At 39.9% G+C, this 20,018-nt stretch overlaps 1 protein-coding gene across 2 annotated transcripts in view; it reads left to right on the top strand.

Moving 5' to 3' along the window:
* Positions 1 to 20,018, top strand: part of nup50 (nucleoporin 50) — a 78,212-nt gene that overhangs the window by 46,122 nt on the left and 12,072 nt on the right. For both annotated transcript variants that reach the window (XM_041215576.1, XM_041215577.1), the window contains one exon: positions 14,134 to 14,215. In XM_041215576.1, coding sequence (XP_041071510.1) covers positions 14,134 to 14,215 — 82 coding nt within the window. The remainder of the gene's footprint in view (positions 1 to 14,133; positions 14,216 to 20,018) is intronic.

Here is a 20,018-nt window from a genome sequence, read left to right as displayed (position 1 = left end):
GGAGAGAGAGAGAGAGAGAGAGAGAGGGAAGGTACTGTTAGCACTCTTGCTATTTTGCCGGAAATAGTTGAGCACTGCTGATTTTCTAGCACATGTGGGGGGAATTGGGCTTCCAGTACATTCTAGCCAGTAGCCTGATGACACAAATAAGAAACAATCAACAAAGTTTTATCAGTTAATGTCTCTTTCTTTCCTGCAGGAATAACCTGTTTCCATGTTATAACCTCTATGTATAAATGCTGTTCACAGAGCCTTAACACAGTTTAAACACAGGATTATGCTTCTGAATGGGGACTTTCTTATTCATTCTACAGATCTGTGTAGTAGCAACATTAGCAATAGCTCTTTCATGGCTTCTGTTGGGAAAGCATGTACATCATTCCAGTCCAATGTAGTTCTTACCACCTGAATGTATACAGGGCCCATAAGTAGCCCTATCCATGCAGCATCAATCCATTCATTGGTCATGCTGTAGTTGAAGTCTCGCCTCCAAGTCAAAAGGTTGTGGGATCAAGCCCTGTTCACAAACTTGAGAATATAATTTAGGATGGTGCTTCGGTGTGAGACAATATCAGCCAAGGACACCAGGGAATTCAAGATAGTATAAGGTTCTGCTATAGCTTCACTTCCTCAGAATGCTGCTTTCATATAGACGTGAAGACTCTATTCAGGAAAGCAAAGTTCATAAACTGGTGAATTAGAGTGGAGTTTGTCATGCATAATCAACCAGTTCAAGCTTTCAGCTCTACAGTTGGCCTTTAGACATGTTGAAACTGTCTTGTGCAGGGCATGACACTGCTTTTTGGACAGACAGCATAGCAGTTGTCCAGAACGTAACCATTTTGGCATGTTCTATGTCTTCCTATTTTTCTTATCCCATTCTGCTGCCACTTTTGGTACACATACTTGGCACAACATCTGCCTGAGATTTGAATCGCTCTTAGTCATCTGGCAATTCAGTGATGCAAAGCTACTGTACATGTTTTTAAAAAAACTTAAGTTAGATGACATTACTTCAGCTGAATTGCTGTGTAGGTATCAGGATTGGGATGGGACATTCTCTCATTCGCTCAGTGTGATTTTTTTTTTATTTTCCCTAATCTCCAGGGTTACAAAAATCAGGATGGAAGGATGAAGGCTGATTCTGATAAACTCATGCTAACCTCACAAATGATAGTTTTGGACATCTAGCTATGTCTGCCCAATTGTGTGTCAGCTTTAGCTCAGCTGGGAGCACTTTTGTCTCTTAGAAGGTTGTGGGTACAAGTTCCATTTAAGGACTTGAGCACAAAAATCAAGCTGACACTCCAATGTGGTATTAAGGAACACCACATTGTTGGAGTTGCTATCTTTTGGATGAAAAGTTAAACCAAGATTTCCATTGCCTCCTCAAGTGGATGTATAAGATCCCTTGGCACTATTTTGAAGAAGAGCAGGAAGTTAATCCACTGTACTGGCCAATATTTATCCCTCAATTTCACATAAACAAATTACCTGGTCATTATCACATTGTGGAAGCTTGCTGTACACAAACTGCAAACTGGCTGCTGTATTTTCTGCATTACAACAGTGACTACACTTTGAAGTGCCAAATTGGCTAAGAAACACTTTAGGATGTCCTGTGATTGTGAAAGGAATTCTATAAAGGCAAGTCTTCTTCTTTCGATTTCACTACGCCAAAGGATAGCCCTGCTCTCGCCCATCATTATGGGCCCTACAGCTGGAATTGTTTCCCTGTTGCCAACTTGCTTCAGAGAGAATGATTAAGATAAGACAGGAAAAGAGAGCTTATGACAGTCACAAAAAGCTTAATGCTGTAGAAAGCCTAGGGGAGTACATAAAGTACAGGAGTGAAGTAAAACAAAAAATTGGGAAAGCAAAGACAGGATATGGAAAATATTGGCACGTAAAATCAAAGAAAATCCAAAGATGTTTTACCAGTACATCAAGAGCAAGAGAATAACTAAGGAAAGGTAGGGCCTGACAGAGATGTGCGTTGATGCTGATGATGTGGGCAGGGTTCTCAATGAGTACTTCATCTCTATCTTTGCTAAGGAGAGGGATGATGCAAGCACTCTAGTTAAAGAGGAAGTATGTGAAATATTAGATACAATTAGCATAGTGAGAGAGGAGGTACTGGAGGTACTGACATCTTTGAAGGTGGATAAATCACCGGGACTGGATGGATTATATCCCAGGTTGTTAAAGGACGCCAGGGAGGAAATATGCTCCATGTCATTTTCTGATCCCCACTAGATACAGTCAAGGTATCAGAGGATTGGAGGTACCAATATATAAAAAGGGTGTGAGAGATGGGCCAGAAAATTATAGGTCTTTGGTGGTGGGCAAATTATTGGAAACAATTCTGCGACACAGGATAAACTGTCACTTAGAAAGGCACGGATTGATCAGGAATAGCCAGCATGGTTTTGTTAGGGGAGGATCGTGCCTTACTAACTTAATAGAATTTTTTGAGGAAGTAACAAGGAAGATTGATGAGGCTAGTGTATTGAATGTTGTCTACATGGATTTTAGTAAGGCATTTGACACAATTCCATATGGCAGACTGGTCAAAAAGTGAGATCCCATGGTATACAAGGGAAGGTGGAGAGTTGAATCCAAAATTGGAAACAAAGGGTAATAGTTGATGGATGTTTTTGTGAATGGAAACTGTTTCCAGTGGTGTTCCAAGGGCTCAGGGTTGGGACCCTTGCTGTTTGTTGTACTATTAATGATTTGGACTTAAATGTGAGAGGCATGATTGAGAAATTTGCAGATGACACAAAAATTGGTCATGTAGTTTATAGTGAAGAGGATAACTGTTGTCTCCAAATTGATATAATTGGTTTGGTTGAGTGGACAGAAAAGTGGCAAATGGATTCAATCTGGAAAATTGAGGTAATGCATTTGGAGAAGGCAAACAAAGCGAGGGATTGCTCATTAAACAGGAGGATATTGAGAGGGCTTGAGGAAGTGAGAGACCTTGGAGTGCATATCCATGAAGGTGAAGGGACAGGTGGATAAGTTGGTAAAGAAAGCATATAGAATACTTTCCTTTATTGGGCGAGGTATTGAATACAAAAGCAGGGATGCATCGATGAAACTGTAAAACGTTGGTTAGGTCACAGCTGAAACTTCGTGTGCAGTTCTGGTCACCATATTACAAGAAAGACATAATTACTCTGGGAAGAGTGCAGAGGAGATTCACAAGAATGCTGCCAGGCCATGAAAATTGCAGCAGAGAGGAAAGATTGGGTAGGCCAGGGTTGTTTTCCTTAGAATAGAGGAGGCTGAGAGGTGACCTAACTAATGTACAAAATTGAGATGCCTAAATAGAGTAGACAGGAAAGACCTGTTTCCTCTAGCTGAGGAGTCAACTACCAAGGGGCATAGATTTTAGGTGATCGGTAGAAGGATTATAGGGGACATGAGGAAAAACATTTTCAGTCAGAGGTGGTGGGCATCTGGAATTCATTGCCTAAATTGGTCGTTGAGGCTGAAACGCTCAACCCATTTAAAAGGACCTGGATCTGCACCTGAGGTGCTGTAACCCACAAGACTATGGACCAGGTGCTGGAAAATGGGATTAAAAATGAATGGCTCTTTACTTTTTTGGCTGGATAGGCCACGATGGGCTGAATGGCCTCTTTCTGCATTTTGCTATGGTTCTATTAGGCTTTAGTTCACCATTGTTAGTCATTGTGTAAATCATTCACTGATTGCAAAGTGGAAGAAATTGATTTAATGGCATGCATTCAAAGATAGCTTTTTCGATAGGTTCATTCTAGTTTTTGAAATTTTTTTCACATATCCTATCCAGCAACATAAATCTGGTTCCATTTATGGTTAAGAGAGGTATTTTAAACAGAATATACTAGAAATACTCAGGTCAAACAGCATCTATGGAGAGACAGACAGTTAATATATCAGACTGTTTTCTTTGCGTCATGTTTGTAGAACATATATTTGATGAAGATAATATGGAATTTGCTTTCTAGTTGACAGCTTTTTGTTTGAAATTGGGATTTAAACATAGCCTCCACCAGCTGCTATATTTGTTTTTGGAACTTCATCACAATTTTAACTTAAACTCCAATTCTGGCTTTTTGGAAGAATGCACTCTTAGTTTTAACTCAAGGTCAAATTCAAGGCACTGGTTGTTGATCATCTCTATTTGATCTTGCATTCTGTCCAGTTTGATGGACATGGATAATTCTGTTGTTGGTAAATGATCTGGCAACTGGGACCTCCAATGTTCTGCAAAGATCTCCCTCCTTGTCATACAAATTTACTGCATTAATCTCCTGTTTGAAGAATGAAAATGAAGAAAGTATACCTATCTTTATGGTGCAATCTGTATTTTTTTTAAATATGCATTCTCCAAACATTAGCGCCTCTCATAACAACAGGAATTCACCAAGGCTCCTTCGACAGGACCTTCCAAACCCTGTGGTAATCATGGATAACATTCGGGAGCAATAGCCATTTTCATTTTCCTTCGCTAGCTTTGCGTCCTAAGTCCTCACCCCTGGGGCCCTGCCTTCTTGCCTTCCTTCTGTCACATTTCTGGACCCTGGAAGCTTCTCCATGCCAGATTTTATATGCTTCCTTCCTATTTGCTTGTTCTGTTGTAACCATTTTCACCTCCTCTGACTCATCTTTTGTCTCTGTAATTTTCTTATTATTAACATGTTGCCATTTGTCACTTGAATTTTAATCTACCCTCCATCTTGCAAAAACACAACAGGAAAAGCAGCCCAACCATGGCTAATACAAAAAGAAAATTAAGCGTATTATTAGATTTAAAGAAGAGTCATATAAAGTTGCTAGAAAAAGTAACAAGCCTGAGGATTGGGAGCAGTTAGAATTCCGCAAAGGAGGACCAAGAGATTGATTAAGATGGAGAAAATAGAGTGTGAGAGTAAACTTGCAAGGAACATAAAAGCAGGCTGTAAAAGCTTCTATGAGTATGTAAAAAAAAATTAGTGAAGGCAAATGTAGGTCTCTTATAATTCTCCCTTACAGAAGAATTTATACTAGAGAACAAGGAAATGGCAGAGCAATTAACAACTACTTTAGTTATGTCTCTACAGAGGAAAACACAAATAACTTCCCAGAAATGCTAGGGAACCAAGGGTCTAGTGAGAAGGAGGAATTGATGGTAATTAGTATTACTAAAACAAATAGTGCTGGAGAAATTAATGGGACGGAAAGCCAATAAATCCCCAGGGCCTGATAATCTACATCGCAGGGTACTAAAAGAGGTGACCATGGAAATAGTGGATGCATTGGTTGTTATCTTCTAAAAATTCTGTAGATTCTGGAACAGTCCTGTCAGATTGGAGGTGGGAAATATAACCCCACTATTTAAAAAGGAGGGAGGGAGAAAACAGCGAATTACAGACCAGTTAGCTGAACATCAAAAATATCAACGGGACTGGACAAAGTCAACATAGATTTATGAAAGCAAAATTATGTTCAACAAACCTGGAGTATTTTGAGGACATGGGAGAAACAGTGGATGTGGTGTATTTGGATTTTCAGAAAGCTTTGGATAAAGTCCCACATAACAGTTTAGTGTGTAAAATTAAAGTGTATGGGATTGGGGGTAATATCTTGGCATGGATTGAGAATTGGTTAGTAGACAGGAAACTGTGGGAATAAATGGGTCTTTTTTTTTTGGAGTGGCAGTGACTAATAGGGTACAGCAGAGATCAGTGCTTGGGCCCCATCTATTCACAATATATATCAATGATTTGGATGAGGGAACCAAATGTAATATTTCCAAGTTTACTGACAACATGAAACTTGGAAATTTGAGCAGTGACGAGGGTGTTGAGAGGCTTCAAGGCAATTAGGACAGGTTGCGTGGACAAATAAATGGCAGGTGCAGTATAATGTGGATAAGTGTGAAGTTATCCACTTCAGTAGGTAAAACAGAATGGCAAAGTATTTAAATGGTGATAGATTGGGAAATGTTGATGTACAAAGGGACCTGGGTGTCCTTGTACAACAATCACTGAAAGCAAGCATGCAGGTGCAGCAAGCAGTTAAGGCGGCAAATGGTCTGTTGGCCTTCATTGCAAGAGGATTTGAGTACAGGAGCAAGGATGTCTTACTGCAGTTGTACAGGACATTGATGAGACCACACCTGGAGTATTGTGTGCAGTTTTGGTCTCCTTACCTAAGAGAGAATACACTTGCCATAGAGAGAGTGCAGTTAAGGTTCACCAGACTGATTCCTGGGATGGCAGGATTGTTGTATGAGGAGAGATTGGGCTGACTATGCCTGCATTCATATGAAAAAATCCAACCATCTCCCCATGACATTCAATGCCATTACCATTGCTTATTCCTCCACTATCTGCATCCTGGGGGTTACCATTGACTAGAAACTGAACTGAACCAGCCATACAATTTATATAAACAAAAGTTGTGAATTCTGAGGCAAGTAACTTATTGTCTACCATATAAAAGGCACAAGTCAGGAGTGTGATGGAACACTCTCCATTTGCATGCATGTGTGGCTCTAACAGTGCCAAGAAGCTTAACACCATCCAGGACAAAATAATCCACTTGATTGGCATCCCATCCATCACCTTTAAAATTCATTCCCTTCACTACCAACACAGTGTGTCAGTAGTATGCACTATATAAAAGATGCACTGCAGCAACTCATCAATGCTTTTTCAACGGCAACTTCCAAACCTGTGACCGCTACCACTTAGAAGGACAAGGGCAACAGGTACATGGCAACACCATCGCTTGAGTTGTCACCACCACCAGCGCGCCCCCCCCCCCCCAAAAAAAACCCCAAGCCGGACTTGGAACCATATTACTGTTCTTTTATTGTTGCTGGAACAAAATCCTGGAACTTCCTAACAACACTGTAAGTGTACATACACCGGATGGACTGCAGGGGCTTAAGACATGGCTCACCACCAACTTTTGAGGGCAGGTAGATATGGACATGACCTGAGAGGTTATGCCTATAAGGGAAGTTGAACAGTCTGGAATTCCTTCCTCTAGAAGTAGATGAAGGGGTGACTTGAAGTCTTTAAAATCATGGAAGGATTTGATAGGATAGATATGGTGATAATGGCCCAGAATCTTTGCTCCCCGGATGTAACCCCTCGAGCTTTGGGAGATCCCTCAGAAGTCCCCTTGCACTGACTACATGGAATCGCATGGGAAATTTGGACTTCCGATGGGCAATTCACCTATATCTGAAACTGAGTTAAAGTCAGAAACTTTAAATGGTTCCAACTTATTGACCAGAATAGTTAACCAGAAAAAGTTAGAAGGATTGAAACCAGCTCTAACTCCTGGATAACCATATCTGACCCTCTTTTTTTCTTCCCCCCCCCCCGCCAACCACAGTAAACCACCTGACTATTTCTCCCCCACCACCCCAAACTTACTGACTACCACCTCCCCTCCCCCAACCTTCTGACACCTCACTGGGCCCCCAATGAGCACTCCCCACCAACCTACCCCTCACCCACTTACCTTCTCTCTGTAGCTTCTCAAAGTGGCTTTGGGATCTTTAAACTTATGAATATGCCGTAAAAAGGGAACATGGTGTGGCTTGGCTTCCCCCAACACTCCTGCTTTTTGAAGGAAGGACTCCTAGAACAGGTACACTCCACTTTTCTGGGGAGACCCTGTTTGGAAGTCCAGGTGACAAATGTGAAACTACAATTGTGGAGCTCCGGTGTTAGGTAAGTAAATCAGTGCAAAGTGGAAATCCCACAGCGATTGCCATTCTTCGGAAGATTCGGCCTATGTTTCCACTTGTGGAGAGACCAGAGCTAGGGTCCATAAATATAGACACTAATAAATTCAGCAGGAAATTTAGAGGTGTTAGAATATGGAGCTTGCTACCATAAGGAATTGTTGAAATGAATGGCCTAGATGAACTTAAGGGAAGTTAGATGGGCATGTGAGGGAGAAAGCAATAGAAAGATGATGATCTCTACAACTGTCTACAGCATGCCCACCTTCACTGGTCAGTATATGCATTGGAATTCCTACAGTTTCATGCGCTATGAGATTGGTCTTATTGGCAACTGCGAAAATCGGGTCTGAGTCAGTTGTTCACATGCAAACTTGACGCTGAAATAGGGCACATGAAAACTATTCTGTGAAAAATGGCTACCCTGATAAGATCATTGCTCGCTGTATGTCACGCAAACTCATGGGCCTAGGACTACTGCTTTTGGTCCTGAAAACTGCTCAGTCTACCTCAGATTACCCTGGAAGGGTAAGGTATCTCAAAAATTTGTGCAACTCGTGAAGCTAGCCAGTTCATGCTGTTACTATACAGTAGCAGCATGGGTGGTATTCTCCACTAACAGGATACTGTCATCAAGCCAGAAAGACATTCTGCCTATCACATAAATGAGTAACGTGGTATATGAATTTCATTGCCGGTATGATGCTAGATATATAGGCCAATGACTGACAGATTGTGTAAAACAGCACATCCCTTCGGCTGTTCGCAGCAGACAAAGTACAGATCATATCCAACCAGCCTGTGCTTGCAAAACCCAAAACGTGTCCAATGTTAGTTGTGATTCCACAATTGGACAACAATCCTGACTGTGCTAAGAATTACACTGAAACCAATTTAAGATTATCAATCAGGCTCACAGTGTGGCTCACTTATGCATGCTAGAAGCTACATGTGTTCACACACAGGGCCCTGTCCTTTGCAGACAGGAGTATGTTCACTCATTGCGCCTTTTCAACTGAAAAGTTTGGGGGTCAGCCATTCTGTAGTTCATGCCCCATGACAATGCCTTGACCAATCAGAGACAACATGCCCAATTTGAATTTGAACAAAAGCTTGGCAGTTAACTGTTCCCTGGTGCATTCTCCATGGCAACACCTCAACCAATCAGGGCCCACTTGCCAACTAATCAGCACTCTCTTCTCATGCATTGTAAATTATTGTTCCTTTACTATTGGTATTCTTGCAAATTGTCCTAATGAATGCAAGATGAAAAGCCTTGACAGCATGTCTTTTTTTTCAGCAATACTGAAGATGATAATGGATTTTAGATGAAGAAGAATGGGGGGAGGCTCATGTAAAAGCAGAAACATCATGTACCTGTTGAGCCAAGTGGCCTATTTCTGTGCCGTACATACTGTGTAGCCCTGGACGATACATTTGCAAGCACCTGCATTGGAAGAATTAGGCTTTGCTGATATTTCTGCAGGAAAGACCTATGTTTAAGCAATAATACTATTGCAGTTGTGGCATTATGATACTATCAGCAGGGGAGAATATTTTCCAAAGTATCTGATACTGCAGTGAGTCTTGGCCATACACTCTTGATAAATTATAAATCGGGGATGTAATTTAATTCTGAAATACTTCCCACAGTTATTTCTATAGGCAGTTATTGAGTCTGTCAGCCTTTTAATTGTCTTGCTTTTTAAAAAAATGTTGCTCAGATGTGAACATCAAATTTCAATATAGTGAGTTTATTTTTAGCCAAATAAAATTGTACCATGCAGCCCTTATTGATTTACAAACTGTTGATCTCATCTTTTAATTAAATGCAAAATAGAACTAGGGTTAGACAGCTTTGCTCAAATGTGCATTCAAGGATCTGTAACATCAGAAACAATAGATAATCCTGAGAAAACTTTTGAAATTACTAAAGCTCTTGAAATGCTTCAGGACACTATTGCACTTTAATGAAGTTTGCACTGTACTCATTTCCACCCCATTAGAATAAGTGATTTCACATTACCCGTGAAATTGTCCTGAATGACGGCAGATTAATCAATTTTATCCAGCATGAGCCATGGAATTAATGATTTTGGTACTTCTGATTACTATGATCGAATGCCATTTCTATAGATTTACACAAAATGATCTAATAAAATAAATCTCCTTGGGCCACTGTAAAGCTTTGCGTTTTACTGTCCGATATGACTTACATGACCAATGCATTGTGACCAATTTTGCTTCTTCATTTAAAAATTAGGGTAAGATTGATGAAGGTCATTGTAGGTATATAGTGTAAGGACTTTCATTCTACTGCAGTTGATTTGCATTTATTTATTTATAACATTTGTTCTTGTGAATTCAATTTTACAAATTAGTCTGAAGTGCAAGCAGTAGCTAAGAGCATAAAAACAAAATACTGCAGATGCTGGACGTCTGAAATAAAAACAAAAAATGCTGGAAAAACTCAGGTGTGGCAGCATCTGTGGAGAGAGAAACAGAGTTAACGTTTAGAGTTAACCTTTTCTTCAGAGAGAAGAGTCATACAGACGCAAAACGTTAACTCTTTCTCCACAGATGCTGCTACACCTGAGTTTTTCCAGCAGTTTCTGTTTTTATTATGGAAGCAGTAGCTGTCTATGTAACCAATGTTTGTATGAACAATTATTTTCAATAAAGGGGCGAATGTACTCTTTAAGAAATGAGGTTACTTAAGAATTAACCCATCTTCTGCTGGCTCATTGGCTCTTAGTCCCCAGTGCGTCATTAAAATTCTCAATCTTGTATTTAAATCCCTTCATGGTTCAGTCCCCCACCCCAGTCTCTATAATCTCCTCCAACTGTATGGCCCCCACCTCCCAGAAATATCTATTGGCCTCAAGCATCCTCTGCTCAGATTTTGGTGCAAGAGTCACAGATTGCCCAGAGGGAGGGAGGGGCGCGGTCCAAGGTTACAGTAGTGGTTTAAAGCAGTTTATTAAGAACAATTTATGATACATAAGTGATATAGACAGGAAAGACATATGACGCGCAACAGATGAAACGATTTACTAGATGAAAGGAAGGACGAAGCGGATTGTCAGTCTTTTCTGTTCTTGGTCATCTTGAGGTAACTAGAGTATTAGACTGAAACCAGCATGGATGCAATTCGAAACGCTGTCCTCTGTCCAAAGTGATTTTTTTTCTTTAATAAAGAGTCATTAGACTTGAAGCGTTAACTCTCTTTCTCTCTCCACAGATGCTGCCAGACCTGTTGAGTGCAGCATTTTCTGTTTTTATTTGTTTTAATGCTATGGGGCTAGTGAGTGGCTTATGTCAATCACTCAATTCAGTCATGTCTTCCTGTTCAATTGTCCAGTCAAAAGGGGCAGATGCCCAATGTAGACACCTTTCCCAGCCTCTTGTTTCCTGTTTACTTAGTGGGCACGAGGATCTATTTTAGAGGCATGTCTACATGAAGCCTGTGCCAGAAGGAGTTATGTGACCTACATAACATTCCCTTGAGAACAATGGACAATTGACCGTGTTGTGTCTTCGTCCTGAGTTCAGGAGATAAGAGCGAAAAACGTCATTGCTGAGAAAACACAGTCTCAGCATTTCTCTTAACTATTTCCACCATTTTCTATATTTTCAAAACTACTTTATTGTAACTATATTATTAAAACTACCATTTTCTATCACTCTTTTGTTCACTGCTGACCATGAATTTTATCCATCTAGGCCCCCACGCTCTGGAATTCCCTCCTAAAACTTTCCACCTACTCCTCCTTTAAGGCCCTCTTAAAAGTTTGCACCTTTTGCAAAGCTTTTGATCAACCCCTCCCATCTTAATAGTGAAGTGCAGAAGGAGGTAATTCAGCCCATCGAATCTGCACCAGGTCTTTCAAAAAGCCATTTGGTTCCACAATCTGGCACTTTACCCATATTCCTGATTTTTTCTTCTTCATATATCTCGATTCCTTGCCTTCTGAAGGGAATTAATCTGTTTTCACCATCCTGTTAGGCAGTGCATTGCAAATCTTAATTGCTTGTTGGGTAAAACAATTTTTATATATGCCACCTCTGGTTCTTTTGTCAATCACCTTTAAATCTGTCCCCTGGTCCTCGAATCCTCAACTATTGAACAGTTTTTTTATTCACTTGAATGTTCATGATTTTAAATGCCTCTTAGCCTCCTTTTCTCTGAGGACAGCAGCTGCAGCTTCTCCAGTCATAATCTCTCATCCCCAGAGCCATTTGGGTAAATCTCATCTGTACTCTTCTGCACTCTTTCCAAAGCCCCTTTACATCCTTCCTATTGTGTGGTGGCCAGATTTGGATGAAATCCTCTAGCTGGGACTGAACTAGTGTTTTGTAAAGGTTTGGCATAATTTCCTGGTTTGTGTGCTCTATGTCTCTTTTTTAATAAAGCCTGGAATTCCATGTTCTCTCTTACTGCTTTGTTAATCTATCTTCACCTTGAAAGAATTATGCAAAAAATAATCCCAAATAGCTCTGTTCTCATGCCCCTTTTTACAATTGACCATTTAGCTTGGATTGTCTCTGCATTATTGCCACTGACATGAAAATGTCTAATTTCATTATTCATATGTTTTTTGAGTAAAACTTTTAGAATTGAAGTTTTTAAATAAAATCATGTAAGCACCTGATTTGAGAAACTGGTAAATAACTCAAATAAATGCAATTCAAACAGACTTGGGATAATTACAGTTCAATGGGGAAGTCTTTTTGTGTTGCTGGGATGATGGTCAAAGGTATTCACGTTTAGGATTATAGTGGCTTCTTTAGATCCACCTGGAGGAGCCAGATTCTCTCAAGACATGTCAAAATGCTTTTAAGTTGAAGTGTAAACCGGGGTGGGGGGAGTTGGGTTGGGTTTCAGTTATTAATGTAGGCTCCCTAGATAAAAAAAAATCTAAAAGCAACTTGTGAACACTAGGTTTCTTGATTAAACTAGTAAGGCTAATAAGAGGGCCGTTATTTGCAGTGGGGTATAAATTATTCATGTGGGTCCCTGAATCAAAGGCTTGCTTTGAAGGTCAAAGAGAATTGGTTTAAATTTCTGTTTGGAACTTCCCAGGTTTGCCATACTGTTAGAGGTGAGCTATGCAGGGAACTCTCCTTTTGTGTGGGGTTTATCTGTATGTTTTCCTCACAGAAACAAAATGAGTCAGCTTGGAAGGCTATGAAAAGACAATCGCCTATCTGCCTGCAGCCAGAACAAGGAACATGGAGGCCATTAGGAATCAGGGGTGTTCCTGATCTAGAATCACTAAGTAGGAAGTGTGAGTGAGGCCTGTGTTCGGAATGAAGAGTCCAAGTGCATAAGGAATTAAAATAATCAGATCTGCTGGTAAGGCCGGTGAAAGAGATCGGCAGTGGAATCCTCACAAAAGTCTTAAGTGCCAGACTAAGAAGTGGAGGATAGTCAATTTGCGTCCTGGTTTGGATTCAGAAAAAGTGATGGAACCCTCAAGATCCTGTAATGTATAGGATGGAAATAAAAATAGAACAGGAAGTGTCCTGCTGAGATTTTCAGGCTTAAGTAATGGTTTACAAAATGTAGTCCTTAAATTAGTACTTGGTATGTTTAATTCTTGTGCAGCATTAAGTTTTTGTTTAAACTATGAAGTCTTGTGGCGTAATTTCTTCCAGTTAATAACTGGGAGTTGAGATTTCTTCTTTAAATGTTAATGGTCTCCCTTGAGATCACAACACTACCAAAATCTATCACATCACAAACATCTGCATTGAATTTCATCTGCCATGTGTCTGCCCATTACACCAGCCTCTTCCCTTTTTCACATCTGTGAAGCACCTTGGATCATTTTTTGCATTAAAATTGATAAATGCAAGTTGTTGATGTAATGATCTTTCAGATTGTTTTTAAGAATATTGAAATTTAAAAGTTAAATGTTATTTGCTCACAAAATCCAATCAGATATTGCTGAGATGGACAATAAATGCTGGCCTTACCAGTGACGCCCACTTCCTGTAAATAAATTTTTTAAATTGCCATTTTATGATGGTCTTGGTTAGCAGAGAGCCACATCTTGCCCAGAGCCATATGTAGAACACATTATTCCTACCATTGGTGATTCAAGCCATTTTATACATTTACTTTTCAGCCATGATCTTTATACTAAAAGGTGGAGAGAATGCGTTTAGACTATTGATTGCACCAAAGAATTATGATGCGGCAAAACTGAATTCTGAAATCATTAATAGTGTGAAATAACAGCCCAGTTGCATATTTATCTTGGAGATTTTTCACAGGAGGTCATTGGATCCGACATACTAGTACCAATCTACTTGATCATTTTTTTTTTCTACTTTTCAAAACCATTATGTTCCATTGTCTTCACATTCTAAACTCTTGCTTTTTCCAATTGTAGTTGAAAAAGATGAAGAGAATGAAGAACCTCCCAAACCAATTGTGAATGAAATCAAAGAGGATGATGCAATCTTTTCCAAGAAGTATGTAATTTTATTCTGAAATATTGTTAAAACGAGTTCCAAAGAATTTAATTGTCACTGATACCTACTTCATTCATCTTTCATACTTAGTAATGAATAGTTTTCTGGATTTTAATAATCTTCTGCACTGAAGCTTCCCTTTTTTTTTCATTGGTTCATGTTCCAAATATATAAGTCAAAATTGCCTGCATTCCACAAAGGGAAAAACACAAAATGAATTCTCCTTTCAAATACATTTGAACTCTGCACAGTCGAGCAATATCTCACTCTGCTATATGTAATCTTACTGCTTTAATTTTCTTCCTATACGTAGAAATGCATAGACGTTACAGGACGAAAACGGACCTTTTGGCCTATTTAGTCAGTGTCTGCATTTATCCTCCACGTAAGCATTTATCTATGATGTTTCCATATCACTTCAACTCCTTTTCTTTCATCCACCTGTCTAATCTTTAATGTTGACCGTTTCTGCCTTGCTCATTCTGGAAATGAGTTCCACTCCCTCACAACCAACCCTCTGTATAAAGAAGTGTCTCCTGCCCTCTCTGTTCTAAATCTTAAGTTGTGTATTTTATCTACAGCCTCTCATCTGGACCCTTCAACTGCAAGAATCAGTCTACTTCCATCTGTCATGTCTAATTCTTTCACAATTTTAAACACTTATATCACCTTGTTATCTGTACCTTTCTAATGAAAGAAGACCCAATTTTCACCTGTTTACATTTTGTAATTGTACTTCCTCATATCAGACAGCATCCTAGTGAATGTATGTTGTGTTCTCCTTACAGTGTCAATCCAAATACTTCTCTCAGCACTCTGTGAACTTACTAATGTTATGTACAGGCTTATCATTAACTCTTGGCTTTTATATTCTGTGCTACTTGAAGTAAAACCAATAATTCTATTGGACTTTATTACAGCTTTAGCAACCTGATGTGCTGCTCCCAGTGAATGTGTACCCGATCTCTGTTCTTCTATGTCACCAAGCCCTCTTCATTATAGTTTTTACTTTTTTAAACTACTTTTTTACTACATTTTAAACAAAATTTGTCACCTCACGGTCACAGACATTGAATATCATCTGCCACTTTCTAAGCCCATTGTCTAAACTCTTTGCACTATTCCTTTGGCGTTGTAAAGAAATAACTATATCATGTGCAAATCATGCCACAAAATCATTGTGCACAGTTAATAGAAGGGCTCTACCCTGTTGGGCACAACTACTTGTTTCCAACCACGCTCTAACTCTCTTTTAACTCTGTCCTAACTAATTTTCAATGCAGTTTCTTATCTTCCCCTCATTTCATGCATCTTAATTTTCTACAGTGGTACCTTTACAAAAGGTTTTCTGAAATGTAATTACATTGACTGCACTTTCCCCATCTATCATGTCGGTTACCACTCAGAATTCAATGATATTTGTTGAGCACAATCATCCCTTTTGAAATCTGTGTGGGCTACTTTTAGTTTGTTTTTATCTAGATACGTGATCATTTCATGGTACAGACACTGTCGCATGATGATTATATTATTGAACTGATAATCCAGACACATGGTCTAATGACCTGGAGGCATGGGTTCAAATCCCACAGCAGCTGGGGAATTTATTTCAATTAATTAAATAAATAATGGTGACCATGAAGCTGCCAGATTGTCGTAAGAACAGATCTGGTTCACTAATATCCTTTTGCTGAAAATCTGTTGTCCTTCCCTGGCTTAGCCTCTGTGATTACACACTCACAGCAACAGCAATGTATTGACTCTTAGCTCCCCTCTGGAATGTCCTGGAAAGCCATTCATTTGTATCTGGTTGCTATGACAGAGTGTAGGAACAAAACCTGAAGGGCCACCTGGCATAGACATAGGCATGGGGCACAATAAAGACATGCTCAGCGCAGTCAAACCTGCAGAATCCTAATGTTCTGGGGATAATACAAAATTGGGAGAGCTTTCTCGGAGTAGTCAAGCAACAGTCTTTTCAGTCAGTCATCGTCACAGAGTCATATTTTCAGGCAACATCCCAGACTCCTCCATCCTGCGGTATGTCCATTGGCAGAGATTGTAGCACAATGGTATTCAGTTAGGAAGAAGTGGCTCTGAGAGATCTCAACATTGACTCCTGATCCCAGACCCTATGAAGTCTGAAGGAATCGGATCAAACATGGTCAAGGAATCCTCCTGCTGATCACCATCTGCTGTACTCCCTCAATCAGTTCTTCAGTTAAACGAAGTACTGAGGGCAGCGAAGATGTTGAATGTTTTGTGTGGGGGACTTCAATGTCAGTCACTAAGAGTGGCTTGTTAGCACCACAGTTGGCTAAGTCCTGAAGTGTATAGTTGGCAGACTTTGCTTGCAGCAGCTGGTGAAGGAATTAACATGGAAAATTCTACTTGATGTCAACCTTACCAATCTACCTGTCACGGATGCATCTGTCCATGGCAGTATTATGAGTGACCACCACACAGTCCTTATGGAGATGAAGCCCTGGTTTCTGTTAATTAATGATGATAGCGCATTAGAGAGGGATGACCTAAGTTCTGCATCCTGGTTTCTTGAAGTGGTTTGGGTTGAGATGAGAAATGATAAATGCAAGAAGTCACTTGTGGGAGTGGTGTACAGGCCCCCTAATTGTAATTACATGGTGGGACAGAGTATAAAAGAAGAGATAATGGGAGCAGCAATACTCATAGGGGATTTTAACTTTGTTATGTACTGGAAAAATCAGATGGGCAAAGGTAGTGTAGATCAGTTCATGGAATGTTTTTGGGATAGTTTCTTAGAACAGCGTGTTCTGGAGTCAACCAGACAGCATTCTATACTAGACCTAGTATTGAGCAACGAGATATAGTTAATCGATGACTTCATAATGAAGGCACCCCTTGGTAGCAGCGCTCATAATATGGTTGAATTTTACATCCATTTTGAGGGTGAAACGAGTGTGTCCAAGACTAGTATGTTAAACTTAAATAAGGGTAATTATGAGGGTATGAAAGCGAAGTTGGCTAAAGTGAACTAGCAAAGGAGGTTAAGGGATGGGTCAACAGAGGTTCAGTGGTAGACATTTAAAAGGACATTTCAGGATACACAGAATATATACATTTCAATGAGAGAGGAAAATTCCAAGGGGAGGGCCCACCATCTGTGGGTAACTAAAAAAAAAGTTAAAGACAGTATCAAACTTAAAGAAAAAACATATAATTGCACAAAGACGAGTGGCAGGTCAGAAGATTGGAAAGAATATAAAGAACAGCAAAAAATGACAAAAAGATTAATGAGGGAAAATTAGTACAAGAGAAAGCTAGTAATATGAAGACAGATAGCAAGAGTTTATAGATTTTTTTTTTTAAAAGAGTTAACAAAGCATTAGTCCTATAGAAAGTGTATCTGGAGAATTGATAATGGAAAGCAGGGAGATGGCAGATGAATTAAACAGGTATTTTGCTTCGGTCTTCATTCTGGAGGACAAGTAACATCCCAGAAATAGCTATAAATCAGGAAGTAGAAGAGAGGGAAGAACTCGGGGAAAATTACAATCACCATGGAAGTGGTATTGAGAAAATTGTTGGGTTTGCGGGCTGACAAATCCCCAGGTCTGGATGGCCTTCACCCTAAGGTCTTGAAAGAAGTGGCTAGTGAGATAGTTGATTGCGTTTTAATTTTCCAAAATTCCCAAGATGGAAGGTTTCATTAGATTTGAAAAATAACAAGTAACTCTGTTATTCAAAAAGGGAGGGGAGATAGAAAGCAGGAAGTTATAGGCCAGTTAGCCTAACATCTGCCATAGGGAAAATGTTAGAAGCTATTAATAAAGATGTTTTGGCAGAGCACTTAAAAAAAAGATCAACGCAGTCAGGCAGGGCAAATATGGTTTTGTGAAAGGAAAATTATGTTTAACCAATTTATTGGAGTACTTTGAAGGAGTCACAATTGGATAAAGCAGAACCAGTGAATGTACCATACTTCAATTTCCAGAAGGCATTTGATAAGGTGCCAGATCAAAGTTTATTGTGGAAAATAACAGCTTATGGTGTAGGGGGTAACATATTGGCATGGATAGAAGATTGGCTAGCTAACAAAGCAGGGTTGGCATAAATGGATCGTTTTCAGATTGGCAGGATGTGACGAGTGGTGTGCCACAGGGATCAGTGTTGGGACCTCGACTTTTTACAATTTATATAAATGACTTGGATGAAGGGACCAAAGGAATCGTTGCTAAATTTGCTGATGACACAAAGATAGGTAGGAAAGTAAATTGTGAAGAGGACAGAAAGAGACTACAAAGGTACATAGGTTAAGTGAGCGGGCAAAGATCTGGCAAATGGAGTACAATGTGGGCAAATGTGAAATTGTCCATTCTGGCAGGAAGAATAAAGAAGAAGCTTTATTATCTAAATGGTGAGAGATTGTAGAGCTCTGAGATTTAGAGGGATCTGGGTGTCCTAGTGCATGAATCACAAAAGGCTCGTATGCAGGTATGACAAATAATTAGGAAAGCTAACAATTTTATTGTTTGTTGTGAGGGGAATTGACTACAAAAGTAGGGAGGTTTTGTTTCAGTTGTACAGAGCACTGGTGAGACGCCACATCTGGAGTATTGTGTACAGTACTGGTTTCCTTATTTAAGGAAAGATGTAAATGCGTTAGAAGCAGTTCAAAGAAGGTTTACTAGATTAATACCAGGAACGGGCGGGTTGTCTTATGCAGAAAGGTTGGACGGACGGGTTAGGCTTGCATTCACTGGAGTTTAGAAGAGTAAGAGGTGACTTGATCAAAATCTTTAAGATCCTGAGGGGTCTTGACAGGATGGATGTGGAGAGGATGTTTGCTCTAGTGGGAGAATCTAGAACTAAGGGTCACTGTTTAAAAATAAGGGGTCACTCACTCATTTAAGTCAGATGAGGGGAAACTCTCCTCAAAAGTCTTTGAATACTTTTAAGGCAGAGCTCAATAGGTTCTTGATTAACAGAGGGGTGAAAGGTTATCTAGTGTAGGCAGGAATGCAGGGTTGAGGTTACAATCAGATCAACCATGATCTTATTGAATGGCAGAGCAGACTCGAGTAGCCTAGTTCTCCTAATTCTTATGTTTGTGTGTTTCTTACTGAAGATACCATCGACTGTGTTGTGTAGTACCATCGCTGTGCTAAATGGGATAGATTCAGAGCAGATCTGGCAAATTAACACGATGCATCTGTCAGGTGCATTGGGCCATTTGCAGCAGCAGAATTGTATTCAACCACAGTCTGTAACCTCCATGGCACAGCATATCCCTCATTCTACCATTACCATCAAGCCAAGTGATTGGCTCAATGAAGAGTGGAGGACTGCATGCCAGAAGCAGCATAAGGTACATCTAAGAATAAGGTCTCACCGTGGGGAAAGCCACACAGGCAGGACTACATGCGTTCGAAACATCAGAAGCAGCATGACACAGCTATGCAGTCCCACAACCAATGGATCAGATCAAAGCTGCCACACCTAGTTGTGAATATTGGTGAACAATTAAACAACCAAGGGGGGGGAGACTGCATAAACATCTCCACTGATAGCTAAACTCATACAAAAGACAAGGTTGAAATGATTGCGATCATCTTCAGCCAAAAGTGTTGTGGATGATCCATCTCTGTCTTCTCCTGAGTTCCCCATTATCACACTAGCCAGTCTTCAATAAATTCGATTCACTCCACATGATATCAAGAAATGGCTGAGCATACTGGGTATGAGTGGGTTCCAACAATATCCTGACTGCAATTCTGAAGACTTGTGCTTCAGAGCTAGTCTCATCTCTAGCCAAGCTGTTACA

Source organism: Carcharodon carcharias, chromosome 21 (genome assembly GCF_017639515.1).
Source record: "Carcharodon carcharias isolate sCarCar2 chromosome 21, sCarCar2.pri, whole genome shotgun sequence".
NCBI lineage: Eukaryota > Metazoa > Chordata > Chondrichthyes > Lamniformes > Lamnidae > Carcharodon > Carcharodon carcharias.
The sequence above is the reverse complement of the archived record's forward strand: the minus strand, read 5'-3'. Positions and strand labels throughout refer to the sequence as shown.